The sequence below is a fragment of the Vidua macroura genome, chromosome 1 (assembly GCF_024509145.1).
Source record: "Vidua macroura isolate BioBank_ID:100142 chromosome 1, ASM2450914v1, whole genome shotgun sequence".
Lineage (NCBI taxonomy): Eukaryota > Metazoa > Chordata > Aves > Passeriformes > Viduidae > Vidua > Vidua macroura.
In genome coordinates, this window is record NC_071571.1 from 114,877,787 (window position 1) to 114,903,766 (window position 25,980).

At 38.6% G+C, this 25,980-nt stretch overlaps 2 protein-coding genes across 6 annotated transcripts; one reads left to right on the forward strand and one right to left on the reverse strand.

Moving 5' to 3' along the window:
- Positions 1–1,814: 1,814 nt before the first annotated feature.
- Positions 1,815–17,830, reverse strand: LYPLA1 (lysophospholipase 1). 3 transcript variants are annotated; one of them, XM_053987175.1, is made up of 10 exons: positions 17,690–17,830; positions 15,043–15,224; positions 14,562–14,593; positions 11,458–11,523; positions 9,908–9,955; positions 8,986–9,056; positions 8,346–8,419; positions 7,494–7,595; positions 6,712–6,888; positions 1,815–5,306 (listed from the first exon to the last, which is right to left on the reverse strand). In XM_053987175.1, exons 2-10 carry the CDS (start codon positions 15,109–15,111, stop codon positions 5,253–5,255), a joined length of 693 nt encoding a protein of 230 aa, XP_053843150.1. In that variant the 5' UTR covers positions 15,112–15,224; positions 17,690–17,830; the 3' UTR covers positions 1,815–5,252. The 3 variants fall into 3 exon arrangements, with proteins under 3 accessions (XP_053843150.1, XP_053843142.1, XP_053843159.1); XM_053987167.1 differs by lacking the exon at positions 17,690–17,830 and adding an exon at positions 17,550–17,632; XM_053987184.1 differs by lacking the exons at positions 14,562–14,593; positions 15,043–15,224; positions 17,690–17,830 and adding an exon at positions 10,059–10,163 and having other exon boundaries at positions 11,458–11,520.
- A 121-nt stretch (positions 17,831–17,951) lies between these two features.
- Positions 17,952–25,686, forward strand: MRPL15 (mitochondrial ribosomal protein L15). 3 transcript variants are annotated; one of them, XM_053988432.1, is made up of 6 exons: positions 17,952–18,090; positions 18,955–19,112; positions 21,479–21,644; positions 22,114–22,237; positions 23,441–23,821; positions 24,808–25,686. In XM_053988432.1, exons 1-5 carry the CDS (start codon positions 17,992–17,994, stop codon positions 23,776–23,778), a joined length of 885 nt encoding a protein of 294 aa, XP_053844407.1. In that variant the 5' UTR covers positions 17,952–17,991; the 3' UTR covers positions 23,779–23,821; positions 24,808–25,686. The 3 variants fall into 3 exon arrangements, with proteins under 3 accessions (XP_053844407.1, XP_053844417.1, XP_053844398.1); XM_053988442.1 differs by having other exon boundaries at positions 23,441–23,802; XM_053988423.1 differs by lacking the exon at positions 24,808–25,686 and having other exon boundaries at positions 23,441–23,907.
- Positions 25,687–25,980: the final 294 nt, after the last annotated feature.

Here is a 25,980-nt window from a genome sequence, read left to right on the forward strand (position 1 = left end):
CTTTAAAACAAACCTTAGATGAGGGAAGTCTATTTTCTCCTCACAAGCTAAACCTCCCACTTAGATGCCTGAAGCAAGTTCACCACACTTCAGCAAACTGGCTGGAAGTTTTACTAGTTTTGCAGATAAAAAAGGAGGCAATAGGTTGCTCTTTCCTAGTAATTGCTCCTAAAAGAAAAACATTACCTACTGGTTCACTTTGTGGACGTCCATTAAATTATACAAGTACTTTGTTTAAATCAACTTAAATCAGTTACATCAAAGGTACCTATTCAACTCAAAGAGAATTAATAAAATCTGATATCCCAAAGGCAAATGTGGTAAGATGAGAATGGCAAGCAATGAAAAGGAAGAAAAGAAAAACAAAAAAAAAGGGGGGGGAGCAGGGCAGGAAGGGGGAATCTGTTCTACAGCTATTAATCTTCAAAGAATCACATTTTCAATTTAACCAACAGACATTCTGAAACTTTCTTGAGTCACGTTCTTCACTTACACCACTGCTCTCATAATATATTTGATAAAGTTTAATACACTACATTGTCTTGTTTTGGGGGTTTTACTATGCTAGTTTTAGGCAATTTTTCTCCTCACAATTACCTTATCAGGGATGCCGGGGCTGAAAGTAAATAGAGACTAAACATTACTCAAAATGTTTTTCAAAAACTATAAACTGGTAGATTACTCTGTGTAATATTGCATCTTTGTTGTTACTAGCTATTGTTAGACTCTTGATTTGCCACACCATATTCACATAGAGCACTGCATCTACCACACATTCCCATACATTTATGAAATACCTCATTGTACTCCACACTGGCTTTTGGACATTGCAGTCTGTGGAGACAAGTGGCCTTTAAGTTGCTTTAAGCTGCCTGAAGGTGGAAGTCTACCTTGAAGGGGGAATACACTCCATTCCCTCTCTTCCCAGATAATCCCACTTTTTCTCTAGAATGCCCTGCACTATGTATAGCACTGATCACCCTCAAATATTAAACTAAATAGCACATGTAACCCCTGACCTGAAAATTGTCTCTTCAACAAATCTGTTAAGAGGTGTGTAAACCAAACCTTAATCAACTTCAAAACCTTTCCAACAGCACAGAACACCCAGAGAACAGTGCAGCAATCCAGAGTGAGAAGACTTTGGCTCTTCATTGTCCTAGAATAACTTTACTCAAACATAATTTCTTTTATCTTTCATAATTATTGCAAATTCCAAGAAAACAAGTTAAAATAAAACTAATCGAGAATATGAAAACCACCCTCCAACCATACTTAGGATTCTTTCAACAAAGTAGCAAAACCTAACTTGGTACATGATTTTCTTTTCAGTAACTACAAATCATTGTTATTCTGTATTATAGTATGCATACATTACCATAGAATATATATTCAAGGAGCCTCTAGAGTGCCTGTTTCACAGCACGTTAAAGCTCAGCTTCCTTCAGATAAGTATGGAAAAAATCTTTAGTACTTGCCCAAATACCAATTGAAATTTATTTCACAATGATTAAAAATTGAAAGTTTTACATTTTCCCTAGTACAGAAATAATTGTCAAAGTTAAGATTTCTTACCATAAATAAAATTAGTAAAATAAATTACATTTTAGATGTTTATAGTAAAGATAAATGACTTCTATTTCTTAAAGCAAGGACTAAGTGGTCAGTAATTGTTTATAAAATTTAAGAGAGACAGGCCTTTTACATATGGCTTCATTAACATCTTACAGTTTGCCCTCAGTCATATCCATCAACCCAAATAGCACCTCTACATAAAAGCTGCATCCAAATGATTTCAATGAAGTGCAGTATACTCCATTAGAGAGAACATGTTTTAATTAACAGTTCTAATACCAGTTACAGTGTAGAGTACTTTTACCAATCTACTGTGTTGTAATTATACAAGATAGGACAAAGAGACCAAATCAAAGAGCCCTCACCACAATACGGACCCCAGTAAAGTTTTACCTCAAGAATAGCTGGAAAATTTGGCTTATAATATGCAATTCAACATGTTTATTCAAAAGTGGGCAATATATTCCAACAAGAAGTCAGACTTCTGAGAGCACAAAACTGCAGTCCAATTTAAGTACCATTTTGAAGTTAAGAACACATTAAGGAGTTAGATACCCATTGAAACAAACTGATCTACAAGCAAGGTATTTTCTTATCAATGCTTTCACAGGTTTGATAGACATCATCTCCTTTGGTGGAAAGTCTAACATTACAAAAATTAGACATTATTGGAAAGTTTCAAATTGTAGTTTAAGAAGATAGGACATTCATATTTATAACATTGACAGTCCAATTTTTCCATTTTAATAGAAAACTGTGAAAATTCCCCCATCAGACTGACCTATTATTCAGCCTAAAGTACATGCATTATAACAACCATATCACTTCAGGTAGTGAAGATGTTCAGCTGCAAGATCATACACAAAGCTTTCAAACCAGCTGGGAAGTTACAAAAGACAGGAGCTCAACATACACAGTCTAATATAGGAGGACACACAGACTTGAAGTTTCCTCTAGCTTCTAGGCTCTTTAAGAATTCCCAACCACAATATAAACAAACACTCCTGAGTAAAAAAAAAAAAAAAAAAAATTCTTCCTAGAATACAGAAATTCAAAGTAAGTCAAAACATTTACTTATTTACTTATACTGACTTTGGTAACACAGCTCTTTGTAGATATAGCAAGCAGCAAAACAACAATATGAAAAAGTCTTGTTTTGATAGCTGAATGTTTGAACAAAATTCACACATAAAAAGCATTTCTAGAAAAACATCTGAAAGCATCAGGACAGTGACAGCTGAAGCTGACTTGGATTAGAGTGTTTAAGTACTAGGATGTGACCACAAACTGTAAACACAGTTCACCAAGTTGAAGAAAGTGTTATGGAACTAACACAGAAAGAAGCTAGGGCAGATCTCATTTTAACGTCTTAAAAGTACTTTTTAAAACTAATTCTTGAAGAAGGAAAAATATGTGAAATGAGCACACAGTCAATTGGAAGTTAAGATAGATGAACAGTTATCAACAAATCTACAAACAGAACATGAAAATAATGAAGAAAAAATTAGAAGCTTGTGCAAGAACTTTAGAAATACACCAATGCTCAGGGAATTATTTAGACAACAGGGGAATGAAAAGAAATCTAAAAACTAGGAGAAATAACATATAGTTTGCTTACCAAGATTGCAACTTAGTAGAATTGCAAAATCAGCTAATGCAATTTGGGAATGACTCCAAGCTAGGACATAATGTTTTCTCAAGAGAACTTTGGCACAACTGCAGTAAGAATATTATGGTTTCTTCTGTGAACTAAATTAACTGAAAGACAAATTGGCAGATCTATAGAAGAGAGCAACTGAGAGAAATTACTAATTAAATTTCAAAGTTAATAAAAATGCCCTCTTAACTACACAGATGGAACATCTAAAACTGTTTCATTACAATTTAGGAAAAAAACTCTTTTTCAATTTTACATATTAAGAGATGTTTAATAATCCAGAGAAACTGGATTAGAAAAGAAGCAGCTTCCTAAAAATGAAGTGCAACATTAAAAAAAAAGCACTGAAAACTGGTTACTCAGACTAGGTAAACAGGTCAGGTCTCTGGCAGCAGCAATGTTAGAGGAGAGATATAAAGGTGCAATTCCTCAAGTATGTATTTGTACTGGCAGATACCTGATGTAAATCCACATACACTGTAAGAGGACCCCTGGGAGAGGAACAGTACCTTAAATTCAGGTGTGAAGCACAGTGCTGACATGACAGATACATCCAAAATAGAAATATTCTTTGACTGAAAGCATATTACAGGATAGAACATTGTTATGCCACAAATTATGCAGTAAAAAGTGTAGTGCATTGTTTTAAACATTCCTAGTGTGGTGACAGCCTCTGAATACTATAGAACAGCTGTTCCCAGAAGTAAATTATGGCTCTGAACTGAAAAAAAGCTATTGAGTGTGCATCAACTCCTGTAAACCAGTGCATTCTACATTTTTTAGGTTCTGAAAGAAGAAACATTCTGTATCTTGTAAATTTACTCTTTTTTTTTCCAGGATAGGTCTTCATATTCCTAGGCTATACTGATCTGGGGAAATGTAAAAGGACAGATTTAAAAAGCAAATGCTTTGTTCCTATTCAGGAAAAAAAATAAAGTCTCAACATATAATAAGAGAAAGTATTACATGGTATTAAATAGAGGTATCATTTTAAAGTTTAGCTAAGTTATATCCCAATTGCACTTGTATTTCTAGTAAAAAATAATTCATGTAAGTGTGCATTACAGATGAGAGTTCAACAATACACATAACTACGTAGCTCTATTTTCAGTTATTTTCTCCAAAGCACAGAGAAAAAAATCAAAACAATATTCTGTAGTTGTTCATGTGAAATACATAAACAAATGAAAACTAACTAAAGCATCAGATGAATATTCAGTATGAAAACAAGAATTTTTTTAACGAAACTCAAATTAATCCAATGCAGTTTTTCAGAATTCTGTTCCAACTCAGCATTTGTAATGAGTTTAAAAGAAAAAAGACAATAAGACAAACAACAGTCTAATAAGGAATGAGTCCCTTTAGAATTTCCACAGTATTTATGTATATGAACATTTTAAAATTGAGGTGGTTTAAATATAAAAAATACCTTTGCTGACTTCTAGCCATTATAGAACAACCCTCCTTATCTGTTAAACAATTAACATATCCTTAAGTTTTATCCCTGGTAGCATTTATTCTATCATCACATGCCCACTATGTTACATGTTCTGTACTTTATGCCCACTGTATTTTATGTTGGGTTCTTTATGCATTCATTACATAAAAGAAATGCTATATGTTTTCAACGAGTTTTAAGAACAAATCACATCTCAAGTAAAACTAAACTGGTCACATCTATGTTGCTCACTTAAATTTAGTTTTTTATTACTTGTACAAATAGTTTGAAATTCTGCAATCAAGAAAAAAAATAATCAGACATCTTAAAAGAGTTACATTCTGTCATTGCTACCTAGTTCCCTCATTCACATCCTTCCCAACACTGGGTGAAAAATACTAAAAAGATTATAATTTCTTGTACATGTGCATTATTTAATCTTCATTGTAAGTATAAATTTGCAACACAGTAGTAACACTGCAGGTATAGAAATAATGTTTCCTATCAGGCATATGAAAAGATTTAACACTCTACCACAGTTGATGCTGGTGTATTTATATAGAAGGCTTCTCACAGATCAGTTCAGTCTATGGGAGGTAGATGTTTGTCTATGAACTGTTTTACATCCATCATCTCCTGTTTAAAGATAAAAGTATATATTAGTTGAAGTCCTGTACTGCTACATAATCAGCTACACTAAATCATGCTTTAACATTTGAGTTATAATGAGCAGCTGGGCTAGAAATATTAAGCAATCTGTTACTTAATTACCACTCTGCACACAAGTCAAGGCTGATAACTTTAGAGTGCTGATATGCATTCAGCAGAGACTAAAATACAAGAAAAAAAGCAAAGACTACTTTTTCTCTCCCTCTGAAGCTGAACAAGCAAGCCACATATTAAGTTATCTCGATAGCACCAGGCTGAGTGTGTAGCTAAGGCCACAGCTTCCCGTATACTTTAAACTTTTACAAGTTAGCAGCAGCATGAAAAACCAGCAACTCCTTCTCCTAACCATTCAGTTTCATTTTCAGCATGCTTCCTCCCTTAAGGAAAAGAAATACAGCAAAGAGGAGATTGAGGAAGACTGAGGAACTAATCCATGGTAATCTTTATTTTAATTAATTCACTGTTGTAAGAAAGACCACATCACTAATATATTTGTGTAACAGCTCAGCAATATTACAGGCTAAATGCAATACTACTCTGTAAATGTTACAAAGAGGTTGTTCAAAGTTACAGTTCCCACTAGATGCAACAATCTAAATTAACAATGTTACTGCTGCTGACAAATGTTATTTGCCTCCTCCTTGATTTCTTTCTCCCATCACTTACTTTGTGGGAGTTCTAATGCTCCAGCTCTCTACAGCTGCAAACACTGAAGGCTGCAGCTTTTGCCATTTTACCAAATTCAAATGATTCAAGGAAGTTTCTGATCTGCCTCAGAGCCGGTACAAGAAGGAAGTGAGGGCCACAGGGTCACGGGCTGAGGGAGTCCACCCCTTTCTGGCAGCAGGAAGTTATTACATCAGCTCAGCTGTCTGCTGAGCCAGAACCATAAATACCGGTTCCAAGGCTGCCTCTTCCATAGTGTCAGTCCTCCCTCCCTACTCCTTCAATGTCTCCCTCCACAGAACTACCAGGATTCTTCTCTCCAAAATACCATCTTGGATTTGTGCTATGAGAATTTGTCTTTTAATTCGAATTAGTTTTTTTTAACTAAGCAAATAATAAAAATTTGGGAAAAAGAGCATTTTATAGACCAAATTGCCTAGTCCCCAAAATACAATCTTATGAGAAAGTTCTCACTAGTCATACAAACTTTTGCTTTGGATGCTTTTTTAGCCCAGAATTCAGTAACTCCCCAAAATAAGTAGTATGAAGCACTTATTATTAAAAAAAAAAAAAAAGAAACAAAACCAAAACAAACTGAACAAACAAAAACTACAGCCTCCCCCCACAAAAAAAGCCTATAAATATTAGTTTTGAGGGAAAAAGAATTAACTATACCCAGCTAAAACAGAAATATTTAGAAAATTACCTCAAGAGATGAACTATGCATCATGCCAGAGTAAGTCTTGAAGGTTACATTGGCTGGATTTATCATAGTCTTCAGCTTCTCAACAGTGAGGGAGCCGAACATTACAGGAACCAGGGGGTCACAGTCCCCGTGGCACTGAAGAACAGCAATGTCCTTGTTGACACCACTGATAGGGCCCTGGGAGGGGTGGAATTAGACAGGAGAAGAGAAGAAAGAGACACTAAGTGGAAATAAGGCCTTTGAAATAAAATGACCCCATGGCATTATACCCTGAGGCATAGCAAGTAAATTGAATTCTAAGGGGAAATAGTACAATGTAGAGTCTGCAAGCAGTTCCTTATGAAGTAAGCTCTGTACCTGACAACACATTAAGCTCAAAGACTTGCAAATAAAATTTTGACAGAAAGTTTTGTAACAGAAAGTCATAATTTCTGGCCAAGTAAAAAACCTGAAACTTTGCTCAAACACCCAGTCTGTAATAAGACAGTGCCTTGCAGATGGAACAAATGGCAGACAGAAAATTAACATTCAAGGAAAATTTGTTATATTCTTTAAATTTTCTAGTAGTGTCATTTTAAGCAAAAATAGCTACTGAGTGTTTTTTCATTTTCCTTACTTAACAAAATCTAAAATTTATTTTAGGGCCTATTTTAAAAACTTCCAAATTATCAAACAACAGTCATCATCCAGTAATAATGATGACCGCTAATTCTGGCACAAGATTCAATCTTCAGAGATACTCATTCCCCAGGTGCAAATCATCTCAGGAAAGAAACAAATACCTGAGGAAAAGAAGCCCGTAGAGGAAGCCAACAGCTGAGGGCTATGACACCTGCTAATTTTTGATGTGTTGTAAGAGCTGTATACAATGATAAAGCACCTCCCTAAAACAGAGAGATATAGGTATTATTAGAATAATGACAGTAAAGTTCTTTTTAATGTTTGCTTCAAGATCTCTGATTTCTCCTTTATTTTCCTATTGCAATCTATTCTTCTTTAGAGCCAACAATTAAAACTGGTATTTATGTAGAACGTTTGTTTTGCTTTTTCTCCTCCCTTCCAAGTCCATGTGGTCAATTAAAAGTAAGCCAGAAAATTTGCTGTAACTAACAGTTGTCAAAAAAAAAAAAAGAAAAAAAACCCCACCAAAACCAAAAACTATTATTCATAACAGTATAATCATTACTTTTTAATATTAAATTTATTTGCATGCAGACGGGGGGAGTTGATGTATGGACCAATTAATCTACTAACCTACCTACCACAGATGCCTTATATGTATGAATTAAAAGATTTCCCAAATAAATCCAGACCACCAAATATCTACCAATTTCAGTTAAAACTACTACCAAAATTTTCAAGCAAAACTATGTAGGTTATGTGCATAAAGATTTTAAAAAGACTATTTATTTTAGTACCTTTTTACACGTGCATGCTAATTTTCCAGTGAACGGTAATTATTTGCATAAAACCAAAAAACTTCATTTGTTAAAGCAAAGGAAAATTGACACCTTAAAATTTTAGAGGCATCTAACATCAGCTGATTTGAATTTAAGTGTCTGTGTTTCTGAAGTTAATAAAGCTAGGTTACTTCCCTAGAAAAAAGACAATGGTTCTTTCCAATCATGCCTTACCTGAGAAAAGCCTCCCAGAATAATTCTATTAGAAGGAATTCCATTTTTTACTTCTTGATCTATCAGTGCTTTAACTGCAACATAAATAAAGGCCAGTCGTTAAAATCCACTCCGTTCTCTAGAAAGTCCAGAAGAGGAAAAATGCCTTCTTCCTGGCATCAAGAGAAAGCTAGTGAAAGGAAAACCTAGACTGCTATATACTAAAAGTACCAGAAGATCTAGAGCACAGTCAGAAATTTCAGTGCTACTGTATCATTTCCAAAGAGAAAAACATGCAAACAGGTCATGCAAAAGCACCAGTGCTGGGAAGATGGCATCCTCTTCCAAGTAAAACCAACACAACTAGATGCTAATATTGCTCTGACCTGCTTCACTACCCAAAACCTCTTTAAGAAAACCTACACTTGTTCCTATATTTCAGAGTATGAAGTGCTTATATTGGTGAATTACTCTACTTACTAATAAAGTTAAAAAACAAATAAACAATTAAACTAGCTAAACTTTGGTCAGTGATAATACCATATACACTTATTCTTCTCCCTAAAACTATTGGCTTTAGAAAACCTGCTTCAGATTGATAGTTCATTTTCAAGAATACCTGCAAGTACTTTTAAGACATAAAAAATACTCCTAAATATACCATTCTCCGCCGCCTGCTTGATGCCAGCTTCATCTTCCTGTGAATCTGGAGAAAGTCCAATGATATCAAACCTTACAAAAACATCAACAAGAGCATTACTCATTAGAGCATCCATTCCACTTCCTTAATACACAAATAATGAAATCTGGATGTTTTCCAGACAAAAATGTCAGCTGTCATATTGTTTAGTACCAACTACCCATAGATCACAAGAAACAGTGCACAATCTGTGAATGTGGCTTAAAAGACTAAATCTAGTCAACAAGGCTTTTCTGAGTTTTGACATCTTCTGTAATTTACTGCAGATTAAGCAGCACAGTTTTGATATTTGCTCAAAAAATATTAGCAGGAATTTTGCTGCACATAGAAATTAAAATATGTTTTGAATAAATAGAAAAAAAGCAAACACAAGTTACTTTGTGGGGGGGAAGCCCAAAATCCAATAAAACTGAAGACTGGTTTAAGATCATTGAAATCTACCATGTTCTTCTTGTTCTCTTTTCAGAATGAATGTTCTAAAGAACAGTTTCTACATATCCTACTATATGCTACACACCAAATATTGCTCACTAGTAGCAATAATATTTCCACTCCAAGTCTCTACTTCTACTGACTAGGAATTCAGACACAATGCATACTACAGACCATACCTGTAGAATAAAATGGGGTTTTGTTCTAAGATATACAGATTAGTCCTAAGGAATAATCACTACCACAGATACAAAATGATAATTAGAGTGTACTCCTGACAGCCCTTTTGGTTCAGTTCTTTTATAAGAAGAGAACTAAAGTAAAAAGGTTTACGCTTGCATGTGATTAAAACCAGATACTCAGGTTGTTCATGATTTTAAATTAAGAACAATGAGTTCATAGCCCCAGATATAATTTGATTAGAACCATCTGCATTTGAACAAATACTTACCATGATGGCATAGACATGTTCATGTTCAAAGAAACAGGCATAACTGGCCTAGAAATGAGAATGAACACTCCTGACATAAGATATATACTGAAATTCAATAATGCACATGCAGTGACATCATGAAATTGCATATCCTCTAGCTCTGTCTTACTTTTAAGCAGTAATTAACATTAGCTGGTTTGCAGCATCTATTGAAGAAATTTTCTTGAAACCTGCCAGCCCAAACACATTTAATATTCAGGGTTGAATTACCACTCTGTATGGAGAACAAGCAAAACATTAATGGGCTGCTTTAAATGTGCACATTTGTGAGTGCATATATCTCATATACATATTTTCAATATACATATATTATTTACTTATTTGTAATTAAGAATTTTTTATCACAGTTCCATTCACAAGGTCAGTGGATTAAGGCACCTTATACAGCAGCATCACCAGGAAGCAGCCAAAAGCAGCACATGGTGGAGCCTGGCCATGCATGCTTCTGTCAACAGCTGAATCTGCTTAGGCAGTGCCTGCCTCCACTGCTGGACTCCTTCCCAGCCCTGTGCTGCTGTGTGCCATCTCTTCAGCCACAGCAAGACAGCTTCAATGGATCATGCCATGGATCAAATCTGGCTTTAGTTTTAATCTACAGGAACTGAGCAGCATAAATTCTGCAGGGAAGGACTGAAAGAAGACAAAGGACAAGCAAAGAAAACAGCAGATATTGCTAAGCTCCTTTTGAATGGTTCAGCAAAGCTGGGCCATGCAGTAAAATAAATGAGTAAACCACAGCTCAGTAATACACACATTGCTTCCTTCTCTCCCTATCATCTCTGCTCCATGTCAGCCAAGACCACTGGAGCAAGAGATAATCTGAATTTTGTGTTAAAATAAATTAAGATTATACTTAATTAGTTTTTTTACCACCAAGTGAATAGTAGATAGGTCTTACTGCCTTATTTACTGGTGCCTAACCATTCTTAGAAGTATTTCACTTCTCAAATTGCACACAAAGACAGCTCAAATTGCATTATTTGCTGAAAATATCACTATCCTGTCAAGCTTTAAATTTCTTTGTTACCTACAGCAAGTTTCAATCTACTGTACACACATCCAAGTTTAAGTACAGCTGGCTAATGCAAATTATGTGTAATGATAAGTAAAATACAAAAAAAAAATAATCCTTGATAAAACTGTTTTTGACAAAAGATTGTTGGGGGAAAAAAGAAACCAACAAACTCAATCCACTGGGAAAAAAGTCAAAATAATATAACTTTGTACCTAAAACTTGACAAATATATTTTCAGTCTGAATAAGTACCAGAACCAAAGTAGAAATAAAAATGCGGTTTTACCCCAAAGTAAATCACACAATTTCCTGAAAACAAAAAAACATTTAATAGCATCAGCTCTATTTTAGAATGGGCTTTTATATAAAAAACCAAAATGCAGGGATAGCCAGATACCACCTCACTTCTGAGGTGTCTCTCTGACATCTGCACAAGTGTCTTAACAGGTGCTGTCTCTACAGAAAAAGGTAGAACAAGAAAGTTACAAACTTACGCATGTGGGCAAATGTATTTCACATGGGGGCTTTTGATACCAGCAAGTGCTTCTGACCATCCGTGCCTGTTAACAAAAACATATTCAACTGCTTTTATGTTTTGGCTTCGCTCTTATTTCCGAGCTGGTGCATCAGCACAGACCAAATATGAAACATGCTGAATTAGATGAATATAAACACACTTTTAGAAAATGTTTACATCAACCACAGTATACTATGTAGCATTAAACTTAGAAGGCCTGTTCAGCCCTTGAATGCTTGTGGCATATATATAGTCAGGAAGACTAGATCTAATTTGGCTGCCATAGTTGTGGTACAGCTCCAGAAATATCACTTTGGCTCCAGGCAAAGCCCACTCTGTATCTGTCTGGCTTTATTAATTTGTGTGCCACAACAGATGCACACAGGTATCCTGCTTCCAGGCAGTGCAGAGGCTGCTTTGCTGCTCCTGCAGAGTTAAGACAGCTTCTCTGACAGCCAGCTTGGCATTCTGTGAACCACATTTCTTGATGTGGGATAGTAGCAAACTGACACCTAAGCTAACTCCACGCAAATCCAACCCAATCAATCAGCCCTATTAACTTCAGCTCAGTTTGAATGCTCTTGGATTCAGGCAGTCATGAACAACACCCCAGATTGCAGTAGCTTTTTAATCTCAAGCAGATACTGTATATGAATGTCCATAACAAAAGAAGATCTGCACAGCAGGTGAGTCAATGAGCTTCCTTCAAACCAGAACACTGGAGAGAGTAAGGTCAAGACTCACTCCAGGCCTCATCTAGACAGGAATTGACCTTGACCCAAATCTGAACCCATGCACAACCACTGCACATGCCTGCACTTGGCTTTCCAGAACACTCAGTAGCACCTATATTTCCTGATTTTTCTCATAATTTAGTATTCCTAACTCACCCACTAAATTAGATACTGGAAATTTGGTTCTAAGCAGGAAACACCTTGAACAAATTCGTCAGTGATACAGTTGAACTAAGCAGACCAACAGCAGACCAGCCATAAAAGCATGTTTGGTTTAGTTTTAATATCATCCTGAAAAGTTAATTAATGTATGCTACCTGCAGTTGAAGGCATTTCCAACACACTGACATCATAGACATTTGAAGCACTGACTGTATCTCAGCCTACTTCCTATCAGTACTTTTAGATATATTATTAACAAATTGCAGGAAATACGACTTGCACAATGTTTGCAGTATCACAAAAGATCAAATAATCTAAAGAAGAAATACTACTGAGAAAAAATAGTTACGTAAGAATTTAGAGACATTTTTTAGCCAATTATGAAGACTAATTTGACTAATTCGAAAAAACATTGTGTACATACTAATGCAGACTCCTTAGAACAATTCTCTATATGGCACCTTTTGTTCAGATTTTGACAAGTATGTACCAGTCTTTGTGCTATTTATATAGCAACTAAGACAAAAAAGCATGTAATCTCTGTTAGACACTTTCCAGACTAAGAAAAATACAGCTGGTAAATGGAAGTGATCAGTTTAGAAATTTATTTGAAGTGGAACAGGTCAGTTTAAACTGGGGAAAGTTATAAAATTGTTAATAGGTTTGCTTCAGACAATTTTTTAGGTCACTCCTACAGCTTTTACTTAAAACCCCAAACAGCAGTATGTCAAAGGCAGTCTATCTAATTTAATCTGCAGCAGACTAGAAGAAGAAATACACCTAAATACACTGTATTTCCACAGAGATGTCATGTCTTGTGAAATGCAGATATTCCAGTATGCTCAGTGCATTTGCAAGATTGAGGCTGTGCATTAGCTCTGACACTGAAATGGAAATGCCACCTTTTCTAGGGAATACAACTTAGGTTAAAGAGAAAGTCTCTATTTTTTACAGCCTGTCAAAACAAATACCAAACCAACTTGCAAGGACTCAAATTCCAAAAGCTCCAAAGATTCTGCTAGCTCCAAAGATTCTGTAATCACTTGCTGAACATTTGGTGCCAAGATGCAGGCAGTACTGCTGCCTCAGCTGCGTCCTACCGGCAGAAAGGAAGAGGAGTAATGCAAACAAGGTGTTGTGTCAGCACAACAAATCAGAGCAAAAACCTCCACTTGTAGAATACTGCCAAGTGCATGGACTTGACTCATTTCTAACTTACTAAATGCCCAGGTTATGCAAGTTTTAATTCTGACAGCTAATTTTAGTTAGTACTTTGGAAAAAAATAACATAGCAAGTTTCAACCTAGAGGCAATATTCAAATTCCAGGTAACAAAAAAAAAAAAAGCTCTTAAAAAAATATTCTGTAATTTTGGCCACAAGGGAGCACAATAGACAAAGCATTCAGTATCTAAGTGCCAATTCCTTTAAAGTCTTCCACTAAAAAGGCTTCAACACTCTCTTAACTTGTTAATTCAATGGCTTTAATGAATGCATGCTTATTTCTGGGCACACACAAGCTTCAAAAGGAAACATTACACCAGAGCTAGAATGCCTCCCAGAAATACCCTACTCTTTCAATTTCTACTCAATCATGGAAATAACAGGAACAAGGCATTACATGCTTTACTTGGGGGGCGTTTTTTTGGAGTCTGAAGACCAAGTATTTCAGAGACAAAAATCTGTAGATATTAGGTGACTGCTTTGGAGTTTGCTTATATAGATCAAAGAGGTCTGGATTTTAGTGTAAGTACGACATATTGATGAAGAAACCATGGATTAACTGCAGCTATTGGCAAACCAACAATTCACAAGTCTGGAATAAAAAAAAAGAACTCTAAATTTAGACAAAAACAGGAATAACCAGAAACCCACTCTCAGGAAAGCAAATGATCAGAAAACCACAGTCTTCTTTTTCTACAACGTTTGTCTCAGGAACAAAAGAGAGATCACATTCAGACCAAATTAGGTGAGTAAAGTTTTCAAGGACTTGGTGGAAAATTTTAATTAACTAGTTGTCACCATCATTGCGGGACATGTGAAGTTTTAACTGTTGTTGGCCACTGCATTCAGTAAAGGGCAAAATAAGAAGCTTAAGCAAATTTTAACTGCTCACTTGTTTAAAATATGCAGGTTATATTTGAAACTGTAATAGCTACTGAGTATGCAATAGATTAGAATACACACCCGGTATCTCCCAATCCGTGAAGAAAAATGACCTGAGGGAAATAAAACAGCAAGAACACACACACACAAAAAAAAAAAAAAAAAAAAAAAAAGACAACAAAGGGCGAGGTTTAGGATCACTGAACAACCAAACGCACTTCGCCCAGAGCCCCAGGCGCCCACCCAAGGTCAGGCACAGTTCGGAGCACGGCACCACTTTCTCCCGGGAAAACTCCGCTCCGCTCACTTCCCCTCCCCGGCCCCGCCGCCATCAGCGGCCGCTCCCCGCGGGCTCAGCTGACCTTCCAGGTGCCGAGCCCGGCCCGCCTCTGGCAGGGAAGGACCGGGAGAGGCCCGCCCGGGCCGTGCCGGGCCGCGCCGCCCGCCATCCCCCTCAGCCGGCGGCGCGGCCGCGCCTCGCCCCCCGCCCGCCCGCCCGCGGCCGCCGCGCCAACAAAGCGGGGCGGCGGCGCTCCCAGCCCGCGCCCCCGCCCGCACTCACGGCGGCCGTCGCCTTCCTGGCGGCCGGGACGATGGCAGGCAGAGGAGCCGACATGTTGTTGCCGCACATGCACCGGGCTGCGGGGCGGCCGGCGGGACACGGGCCAGCGGCGGGGAGGCGACGCGGGAGGGCGGCGGGAGCCGGGTGGGAGGGGCGCGGGCGGGCGGACGCCTTGTGCTGTGCTATAAGGCCCGGGGAGAAAAAGGAAATTACGGTATTCTTAAACGGGTAAAATATAAAAGGCTAAGTCACGGGATGGCAGGAAAAGCAGCACAAATATAGCAAGCAGCACGGTTAGACGGGGCTCATCTGTACTCATCGGGTCAGATGCCTTCACCGCCGAATTAAATCTCTCGGCTTACAGCTCCCAAGTCACTGATTCTTACTCATCTTGAAATGTGTTAGGCTATTCAGGCACTCTGGTTGAAGTTACTGGATCATTCCAGTCCATTCCAAATACTTAGACCGACTCTGAATATGTATGGCAAACACATTTCTATCAAAACTGAATACTTTGTTCTTTGTCTTCTATTCCATACATCTTTGTCAGATATTTACTCCCAGAAAATCAATATGCTCATTGTATTTGCCGGGTGGTAAGTGGCTGCCATGGATGCTTGTTTGGCAGCTCCAACAGCAGCTGAACGCACACTATACTTCTTTCACATCCTTCCCGCTGCTGCGTTCCATACCAAACAGGGACAATTTTTCACAAAGCTTTTGCTCTTCAACATAACCAGCACTGGCTGCATAAAATTTCTTGGATGAGCCTTTATGCCAGCTGTGTAACATTCAATACACATCCTCTTTTGCCATGACTGTTAGGCTGCTTTGATACATAGTACTGATGCCAGGGCATCCCTGTTATTGCTAAAATTTGATTATTTACACAGGTAACATTTTTTGGTTTGATTTGTCTTTAATTTAGCATGTGCTCCTGCCTCATGTACTGTACCCAATTCAAGTCTGTTAAGAAAATACAGTTCATGCATTAAAAAGTCTTCAAAGATTAGGAGCTGCACATTATGTCAGGTGCTTATTAAGTATGCCAAACCTGACTTTTGCTCTAGATCATCTTTTTGGGACATGAACAAAATTTTGCTTTCCCGCTCTACTCTGCTATTTACCATGTAAATGTCACTTCCATAAGATGAGCTGCTGCTGAACCTCCAGCCTAAGAAGTAATAGTCTGCCAATAAACAGAACAAGATTTTAGTATTTTAGTCAGTAGAGCTGGAGTGATCTTACTTGAATTCCCAGTTGCTGCTAGCATGGCCCCAGGGGCACTGGGGAAATGCAAGCTCTGTGTGGATTGGGCTGGTACAGACAAGTGTTCAAGAAACTGACCTTCAGGAATGCCAAAGGAATTGCTGGAGACATCTGAGCTGTGAACCTTTAAAAAACTGGTACATTGGCTGTCCCTTCAGAGTGAGATATCTATCTTAGGTATGATACTTTTCTACCTGATTTGAAATTTCTATTTAGAGCAGTGAGAGTTTTACAAGGCAAAGCATGCTTTAAATGATGTCGTTTTCCCTGCCCTAGAGGCTAAAATGGGCTTAGATAAGATGGTTGTCCATACTAGCGTGTGGTGTATTGTTACAATGTATATTTTCTTAATTTTTTTTTTTTGAATGGGGTAAGAAGCTGCACAGATTGCATACTAAAACTCACAGATGTCTGCAGCATGATTTCTATTTTACCTCCATTTATTCTCAGGGCTGGCAGAGCTGCTGCCTGATCCCTTCTCCAATCTGAAGCAGACATTCAACATGGAAGAAGATACTGTCAAACAGAAGTTTCAGGATGCAAAGCAGGATATTACACTGAGGAGTATCACCTTTCACAATGGGAACTGTCCTCTCTGCTCTGTAACTCCACAATGGCAGCTTCTACAATTCAGTTCTTCACTGCACTGAGCCTGCACCCCGCACACCCTTCCCACCAGACCAATATACCGATGGAAGCTGCTGTATGGTTTTCCAGTAGGCACACATTTAAATTTAAGAGACTGAAATAATACATGTGATCAAGTACTGCAGCAGTACCAGGAATGTCTCTATCTCGGTCTTGACTGTGGTAATTTTCTTCCCAACATTCTGTGAGGGACTCTGTTTTGGATTTGTGCTGAACACAGGAAGGGTAGTATAGAAACGTTTTTGTTATTGCTCAGCAGGGCTTACACAGAGCCAAGGTCTTCTCTGCTTTTCAGGTTGCCATGCTCATGAGAAGACTGGGAATGCATGGGAGGATGGGAGGAGACACAGCCAGGACAGGTGAACTCCATCACCAAGGGGATAGTCCAGACCTCATGACACCATGCTCAGTATATAAAGTGGGGCGGTGTTTTGGGTGTTTGTCTTCCCAAGTGACCGTAACACATGGTGAGGCCCTGTTCTCCTGGAGATGGTTGAACAGCTGCCTACCCATGGTAAAAAGTGAATTAATTCCTTGTTTTGCTTTGCCTGGATGCTCAGCTTTTGCTATCCCTACTAATCTGTCTTTACTTCAACCCAGGAGTTTTCTATCTTTTATCCTTCCAATTCCCTCCCCGATCCCACTGCTGGGGGGTGAGCCTGTGTGAGCCTTGGTTGCTGTCTGGGGCTAAGCCACGGCAGTTTCCCACCGTAATGGGTATTTCCCGCACCTGCGCGGGCTGCAGCTGAGCAAGGCTCGGTGCAGCGCCGGCCAGCCGCGTTTAGATGCGGCCTGATGGTTTTAAAGACTCGGCTTGGGACCACTCGGCTGAGGTCTCAGCAATAAAACAGCAGGTGCTGGAAAGCGAAAGGCCACGAGCGCCCTTTACCCGACCATTGCAATTCCGAGCGCCCGCCCCGCCGCCGGCTGCGCGACACCGCTGCGAAGGCGCGGCAGGTGCGGTTTACGGCGCTGCCGTAAAGCGGCGCGGCCGGGCGCGATCCCCGCGGGCGCCCTTGGGAGGGAGCGGCCATGAGCGGGAGCGGCGCGCACCGGGCCCTGGAGCTGCTGCGCTCGCTGCCCAGGGTCAGCCTGGCCAACTTAAGGCCCAACCCCGGCTCCAAAAAGCGGGTGAGTGCCTGCAGCCTGCCGGGTGGGCCCTGGCGGCAGGGCTGTGCCGCGGCAGCGGGCGCGCCCCGTCCCGGTGTGGTTTGTCCCCAGGCTGTCAGAAGGACATCATCCTGGCGCGACCGGGAGAGCGGCCTGGCTAGAAGGGGCGTGGAAGGGCAGAGGAGTGGCTGGCACTGCGGTGTGTGTGTGTGTGTTGGCCCGCCGCTTGCCCTTTGCGTGCCCTGTGGCCCATGTGTGTGGCCGTCCCCACAGAGCTGGCTGATGGATGGTGCTGGCTGAACCTCAGGGCATTGCTGGGGCTGGAGGGGAATAGTGAAAGGCTTCTACCTCCAGATGTTTATGGGATTGAGTAATATGTTTAGAAATGGAAGGTTAGAAGATGTACAGAGAAAAGGAATGTGATGTCAGCTAACATTCTTGTTACTATTTATCGAAAACAAACCTGTGATCTGTCTCCTTATAAAGTAGAGAAACTACTAAAAGAAACCAGGGAGACACCCTTGTGGTTTGGGGGGAATATTAGTGAACAGGGAGATGAAGGTTAAAGGCTGAAACCACAGGAAGAGAGATGGGAACAGCAAGCAGCACTCTCCTAAAAGTGCTGAAGACTCCCTGAAGCTACCAAATAGTACAGAATTCAAGTGTACTTTTGTGCTAGACTCGACCTTTCCTGCCACCAAAGGAAGCTGACTTGATCCCAGACTTACTTGTAATGTCAACCTAAAGCTACACTCGGTAAAAATCACATTACTGCTTTGCTATTTTTCCACTTACAGCATTTTGCTCAGTTGTTCGTGTCTCTGAAATCTAATGTTTTATGGTCTCTGCAATAGTTGTCTAAATGTATCACTGATTGCTTTGAAGGAAAGGAGACGTGGCCGTGGAAGGTACGGAGGTAGGAAGTGTGGCCGGGGTCACAAAGGAGAAAGACAAAGAGGGAATCGCCCCCGACTGGGCTTTGAGGGTGGCCAAACTCCATTTTACTTGGCCATTCCAAAATACGGATTTAATGAGGGACATAGGTAAGTTTCTAAATGTTTACTTGGAAATTAATCATTGTCTGCATTTCTTGATCCTTCTCCTGAAGCAAGAATCTAGGGTGCCAAAACAGGCCTAACTGAAAAAGTTTGGCTTCCCAAATTCCTCTCAGGTTGTTAGCTACTTTACCAGAAGAATCTTCCATTTCTTGTGAGATGATTTTAATTAACTATTTCCTGTTTTACACATCTGCTTATTTACTCTCTTCTCCTCATAATCCTTCATGTGTAACAGATGACCTTTCCTCTTCCAGCTGAGTGAATTTCTCTTCTGAAACTATTCCTTCATTCCTGCTTGTTTTTCTTTTTGCCTCATAACCCAGTGAACTGACTGGGAGCAGTCCCAGTGACTGGAGTGAGGATATTGGGCATGGCAGTGTAATCCAAAGCCTTGCTTTGTTGTTTCTCTTCTCTTTATTCACCAGAAGCTCTGATCTGCTGCCACCCAAACAATTCTGCTTCTCTTCATGGTTCTACCTTTTCAGCCCTCTGACACTGTGGTGTTTGTCTGTCTGTGCCCTGCCTGTTACATCTAGGATCCTAACAAGCTCTTTAATACCAAATCTGCTGGATGAGGCATTAAATCACCTTTCACCATTGTTCTCCTTGGGCATTTTGCCTTGTTTAATATTTCTGTTCTTTTTCACATCGTATTTGTTTGTGTTGAGTCCTTATTCCACCTTTTTAATGTTTAAGGTTATTCTTCTAACATGTCTTTTCTCCAGTCACTGTTCTTACCTAGAGAGGTGTGTGTCAGCATTTTCCACATTTCCTTCACTTATATTGATAATTTTAAAAAAATTCATTAAAATTAATCAATTTTTTTGAAAGCTGGGTTTGTTTCATCAGATAGCATTTGTGTTACCTGGGTCAGCAACCGTTTTGTTGCTTTTTGATCTGGTCTTGCAAACTTCTGTGTCAATACAATGCTGTTAGAGGCAGTAGTAACAAAAGCCTGCTACACCGAGCAGACAGTTCAAGGGTGAAAAGGCTAATGTGTATTTGTGAGTTGTTAGACTTGATTTCATGTTCCATTTCCTGATACCACTTCATTAAATAGCTGAGCACTTTTCTATTCCCATTCTTAATGCATGCAGTAGAACTTACAGACTTGTCCCAGTTATTACAGGGTTTCCTCTGAATCTCAATAGTTTTGAAAAGTGACTCAAATACTACTTTCAGGTACTATTATTTCCTCCTGTTTGCTAAATTATTATAAGAATAAACAAGAAGCACTTTCAATAGCTGAAGGCAGAGTTGTAAATCCACAGTCCTGCAAAGGAAATGCTGCAGAATGCAGACACTCAGCTTATGTTAATAGCGGTTAGAAGTTCCTGAATAACCAACAGCAAAAATCCAGCCTCCTGCAGTGACTTGAAATTTTTAGGATCTTGCTGTTTTTAACAACATCTGACAGCATGTGAGAACAAAAAAAAGTACTCTGTAGTTTCAATGTTGTTTGCAAGAATTCGTTGTCAGGCTACTGTAAATGTTCCTGTGGACTCAAGTGGCACTGTTGGGGCAGGGGGGAGCATGCTGAACAACGTCTCTGCCTGTTTATTTTCACCTCACTCCTCCTTCTGCCTCCACTTCTTCAACTTTTTCTCTGTAAGGGGCTGTCTGACAGCACAAAATCTTGTTGCTTGTCCTTTCTATGTGGCTTGCCAGTAACAGAGATCAGTTGCTTCCCGGTTTTTGAGCTGCCACTCAGAGCCTTCCAATAGCAGCTGTCAAATGGATTGTAGGAAGACATTTTGGGTATCAGCGTAAGTGGTGTGCACAGACAGGAATAGGCTCTGGCATTGGAAAACTGTGTAGGGGTCAGTTTGTAGAGTAAAGTTAGAACTTGAGAAACAGCAAAAGTAGGTTCTGCTGAAGCCAATCACTGTTGCCAAGAGATTCCAGATCCCTTTGGGGAATGTGGGTTAATGCATATTTTCTCAGTATTTCTCTTCCTTGATGGTGTTTTGAGGGCGATTGCTTTCAATACTTTCTGAGATGTTGGGTACAGTGGTAATGGATCGGAAAATCTTCTTGTATGTAAGCTATGCGTGTACAGAATTTTGCTGATAGTCTTTGTGTTTGTATGGGAGGAGATGTTTGGTTTTTTGACAGTCTATCAGCAAAGCACCCAAGGTGGATTCACTTTGAAAGTGGTAGTTATTTACAGTCTTGTTGATTTGCCAAGAAATGTTGACACTGTAATGTCTTAGTATTTTTTTGGTTTAGGAGTAGATAAAAACCAGAACATCTCAGTTGACCAGTTGTTATTAAAACTTCATTTTTGTAAATTTCTCATTGTTTTGTTTGGGTTGTTTGTTTTTTTTTTTTTTTTGTCTTTCTCTCCCCAGCCTCAGACGTCAGTACCAACCTCTGAGTCTTCAGAGGCTGCAGTACCTGATTGATTTGGGCAGAGTTGACCCCACGCAGCCGATTGATTTAACTCAGCTCACTAATGCCAGAGGTGTGACAGTGCAGCCTCTCAAGAGGGATTACGGTATCCAGCTGGTGGAGGAGGTATGCAGGCAACACATTTGGTACTTCAGGCTTTCAGGTTGTCATTCCCATGGTTTGGAAGCATCTTTGATTCTCCAAATTAGTTTGCTGTGGGGCTTTTGTTGGTCATAAATCCACTAGAGGGCACTATGCATCAGCAAAAAGAGAAATAACTCGAGAGGATGTCTTCATACCCAAGGGACTGCAGAAGTCAAGAGTTAAGGAGTACATAACAAAAGGCTGAAGAAGTATTTTACAACAGAAAACTAAAATGTACTGAAAAAAATGTATGGATATTTTGGAAATGGAAAGGTTTTTTTATCCAACCCAAGTGACTGAGAGTAATTTGGTTACCTAACTTCATGCAGGAACAGAAAATTCGTAATATTTTTGCAGGATTTAATGTTCCTTACAAGTTTTCAGAGAAGAATAAATGTGTGTCTTAAAATACTCATTTTAATGTTACTCTAATATGTGTTGAAATTTACAGGGTGCTGATATTTTTGCAGCAAAAGTAAATATTGAAGTGCAGAGGGCATCTGAATTAGCAATTGCAGCCATAGAAAAGAATGGAGGTGTAGTAACAACATCGTTCTATGACCCAAGGAGCTTGGGTAAGAACTTCTTTTAATTTACACAGTTTTTAGTAGAAAGTCATCAATTTCTAAAAGCTTCAAAAACAGTTACATTTATATTTATAGAATCATAGAATACTTTGGGTTGGGAGGGACCTTAAAGATTATCTAGTTCCAGCCCCCATTGAGGAATGATAATGCATCTCAATTTTACCTTTTTTAACTCTCCTGTTAGTTTCACCTGTTTAGTCCCTTTTTTAACCATTCACCTGTTGGTAGTTGTAAAGCAATCAACCAGTTAAGGAAATCTGAATAGCTTTGTAAGTAGAGGAACTAAAAATATTGTTTTGCTGGATAGTTGTCTTCTGTTTCCCATGTTTAATAGCACTAAGAAAACTCAGGAAAAAATAGATTTAAAAAACACTGTGGATGTTTATATTTTTAATTTTAAATGCTTTTCCACTTAAAGTGAGGAAGTAAGTTACAGAAGCTCAGAATCATTCCAGTTAAAATGGCTATTGTTTTCAGAACACTTTCACTGAAGAATGAGGCTTTGCCTTGCTTGAGGCTGCATCCTGCCTAACATTCATTCATGCAGATTTTATTGACAATAACGCAGCTTTCATGTGTGAATGAGGCTGAGAAGAAGAGGGATAGACATTTTTAGTGTGCAAAATATATTACCCTGGAATGATACAAGTTCTGGGATTTTTTTCATTCCACAAAATAATAAAAATAATAAGGTTAAAAGGTTCTGGAATATAATTTGCCAAAATCAGTAAAATTTGAGGAGGAGGGGTTAATCCCACAAAGGACTGAATAGGTGCATGTGCCATTGATATTTATTTAAAATACTTGTAGAAGCACTAAATTTGATATTAGTTGGTTCACTGTAAATAGCCATGCAAATGGATTGCTTCAAATCTGGAAATAATAATTTAAATCAATTTAGTTATGGTTATCTTTCCCAAATAGTCATTCTAAATGTATTAGATGTAGCAACTCCTCCAGACTGGCATTATAAATATCAGTTAAACCAGAGTTTTTTGTATGGTTAAGTAAAATTTGCAAACCACTGTCTCATACTGAACAAGAATATTCTTGAGATTCTATTTTTTACTTGGTCCCTTTTTGATGTGAATGTAGTAACTAATTTAGTACAAAATAAAGAGATGTCATTTAATGTCTTTAAGTCTGTGTTATGAAGTTTAGTCACTAATATTCTCTCATGTGTGCCCACAGAAATTTTATGCAAGCCTGTGGTATTTTTCCTGCGTGGCAAACCTATCCCAAAGCGAATGCTCCCACCTGAAGATCTCGTCCGTTACTACACAGATCCCAGGAATCGGGGCTACCTGGCAGATCCATCTAAGGTTGCAGAAGCCAGGCTGGAACTTGCCAAGAAATATGGCTATGTCTTACCAGACATAACTAAGGATGAACTCTTTAAGATGTTAAGTGCACGCAAGGATCCTAGACAGATATTTTTTGGTCTTGCTCCAGGGTGGATCGTAAACCTGGCAGACAAGAAAATTCTAAAACCAACTGATGAGAGTCTGTTGAAGTACTACAGCTCGTGAATTCGGGACTGGCCACAATTGCAGGTGCACAGGAAACATCTGGGTATGAAATAATGGGTAGAAGTGGTGTGTGTGTTTGTTTTTAAGACTCCTATTATACTAGAATAAACATTTTTTTTCTTCATGTAATCTTCTGGTGTAGCTCTCAACTTTTTTATTGTCATAATAGAGTGTATCAGAAGTCTTAACATTTGAAAACAATGTGGAGTCTGACATAAAGTGTGGGTCTGGGCACTTTCTCTTCCAATGGTTTGCCAGTTATTTTTTTCAGACAAAAGGTTTCAGTGTTGCATTTGTTTCAGAGGATAATTCCAAAGAGTCATTTGACCTAATAATTAGTTTATATTTCCCCCTCTCAGTTTAAAATCGGAAACATGACTGTACAAAACTAAGATTAGTTTTACAGTCGTATTGCATAAAATTATAAGTTCTAGAAAATGTATTTTGAATAGCTATAAGAGGCATTTTTGGTCGGGGAAAAATAAAAAGACCCAGAAATAAAAAAGTAGTAAAGATTGCATCAACCTCTTCAATTACATAGCTATGTTTTGGATTTTGGTATTGCCATCAATACCACTAGAAGTTTGAGAGATCTTGATTTTTCTTTTTTTTCTATTTATTTATTTTAGGTTTTGTGTGGAAGCTTAGAACTGGGCATTTGAGACAGTGAACCAGACAGTAAAGAAGGATGAGAGGGGAGGCCAGGATAATGTATCAATGTGCTCTGACTGTTCGGGAGTTAATGAGCTGCTTCATAATTATGTGGTTTAATGGCTTTAAAATAGTCATAATTTGATTATAAGAATGCAGAAAATAGTTCAGGAGACCAGAACACGAAAAGTCATCTTGCTTTCCAATTTTGATGTGCCTTTGGAAATGCTACTTAGAGTTTCCTGTAGCTGCCAAACTATGCCATCTCATAGGGAAAGTACTCTGTGTGCTAGAATTGCCTCTTTCTCCTGTGTAACATCTGTATTTTGCTGATATACCTCAATGGGGGAAGATTTAAGAAAAGTCTTTTTCTTTCAGACAATAAAATGAAGCGGATGAATTTTTGTTGGTGTTGGTCAACCAGCCCAGATTTTTCCTTCACTCAACAACCTACCGTATCAATTAATATGATCGTCTGTAATCACAGCACAAATTAAGTCTTCTCATTCCAATTAAATAGTCTGAAATCAAGAGATTAAGAATAGAAAGTCACTTAATTTTGATAACTTACTCTTCAATTTCTATTGTTCATTGTTAATGTGTGTCAAATGCTATCTGTAATGGTCATTCCCCTGACTTTGGGTTTAAGTATAGGTGAAACGTAGCAAAACAACAGCAATATAAAAGTGGACTATGAATAGCAGGAATTTTGTTTTAGTGGCATTAGCATTCATTTTATAAGCTGCCCAACACTTTTTTGGCACGTTAAGAATAATACTGTGTGCCAAAAAAAGTACAGTTGGTGTTAACTTGAATGTGAAGTAAATAACTTTCTCACTTTAGATGTATCCTGTTCTGCATCCTGATGATTGTTGGTTTGGAACCTTAAATGACAAGCAGTACTTTTTTCTTTTTATTTTTTTTTTTTTCAAGTTTTTGTTATTACAATAACAATATTACTATTGCCTCCATTTGGGAAGGAGTTGGAGAGGGGGAAGAGTATTTATTGCCTTCCCTTATTTGTGCCATAATGTTTCTGTTTTTATGAATCAATTCACAATTGTATTTTGTGGAGGTGGTGGTACTCAACAGGAAAGCTAGTTAACTGGAAGTGAAGAAGGAAGTTAGTCATATTAGTGAAGACCAAAAGACAAAAGTGTTTATGTATCATTGTGTATTTTGGGGAGGAGAAGACGGGGGAAAGGCAAGTTTGTTTCCATTTCTGCTCTTTGTATTAAAATGAACAAATTGCTCTCAGCAAGTTTTTTTCTGAATCAACTTCTTTGATACACACACGAATGCACGCGCTGGTTTCTCTAAGTTTCTAAATGGTTTTCAGGTGAAAGGGTAACTTGGATAAAATGATAACAGTGAAAGAAAGAATGAAAACAGGAAACAGATGTCTGGTGACGTCGAAGGATTGGATAGCATTTATTCAGTGAACGATGTCTTAGTCACAAGGCAGCTGTATCCTGGCTCTGATACTACAACGCTACAAATATCTTGGAGCCAAAACAGCCACGTTCCACAAAATCCGGTCATTCTACTTTA

Excerpts from the sequence above, each read along its gene's own strand:
- LYPLA1 (XM_053987175.1), bottom strand. The coding sequence starts at position 15,111 with ATGTGCGGCAACAACATGTCGGCTCCTCTGCCTGCCATCGTCCCGGCC. Across the intron at positions 9,956-11,457 it reads AAATACATTTGCCCACATGC|GCCAGTTATGCCTGTTTCTT; the intron begins GTAAGTTTGTAA and ends TCTCATTTCTAG. Across the intron at positions 8,420-8,985 it reads CAAGCAGGCGGCGGAGAATG|TTAAAGCACTGATAGATCAA; the intron begins GTATATTTAGGA and ends TTTATGTTGCAG.
- MRPL15 (XM_053988432.1), top strand. The coding sequence starts at position 17,992 with ATGAGCGGGAGCGGCGCGCACCGGGCCCTGGAGCTGCTGCGCTCGCTG. Across the intron at positions 18,091-18,954 it reads ACCCCGGCTCCAAAAAGCGG|GAAAGGAGACGTGGCCGTGG; the intron begins GTGAGTGCCTGC and ends ATTGCTTTGAAG. Across the intron at positions 19,113-21,478 it reads GGATTTAATGAGGGACATAG|CCTCAGACGTCAGTACCAAC; the intron begins GTAAGTTTCTAA and ends TTCTCTCCCCAG.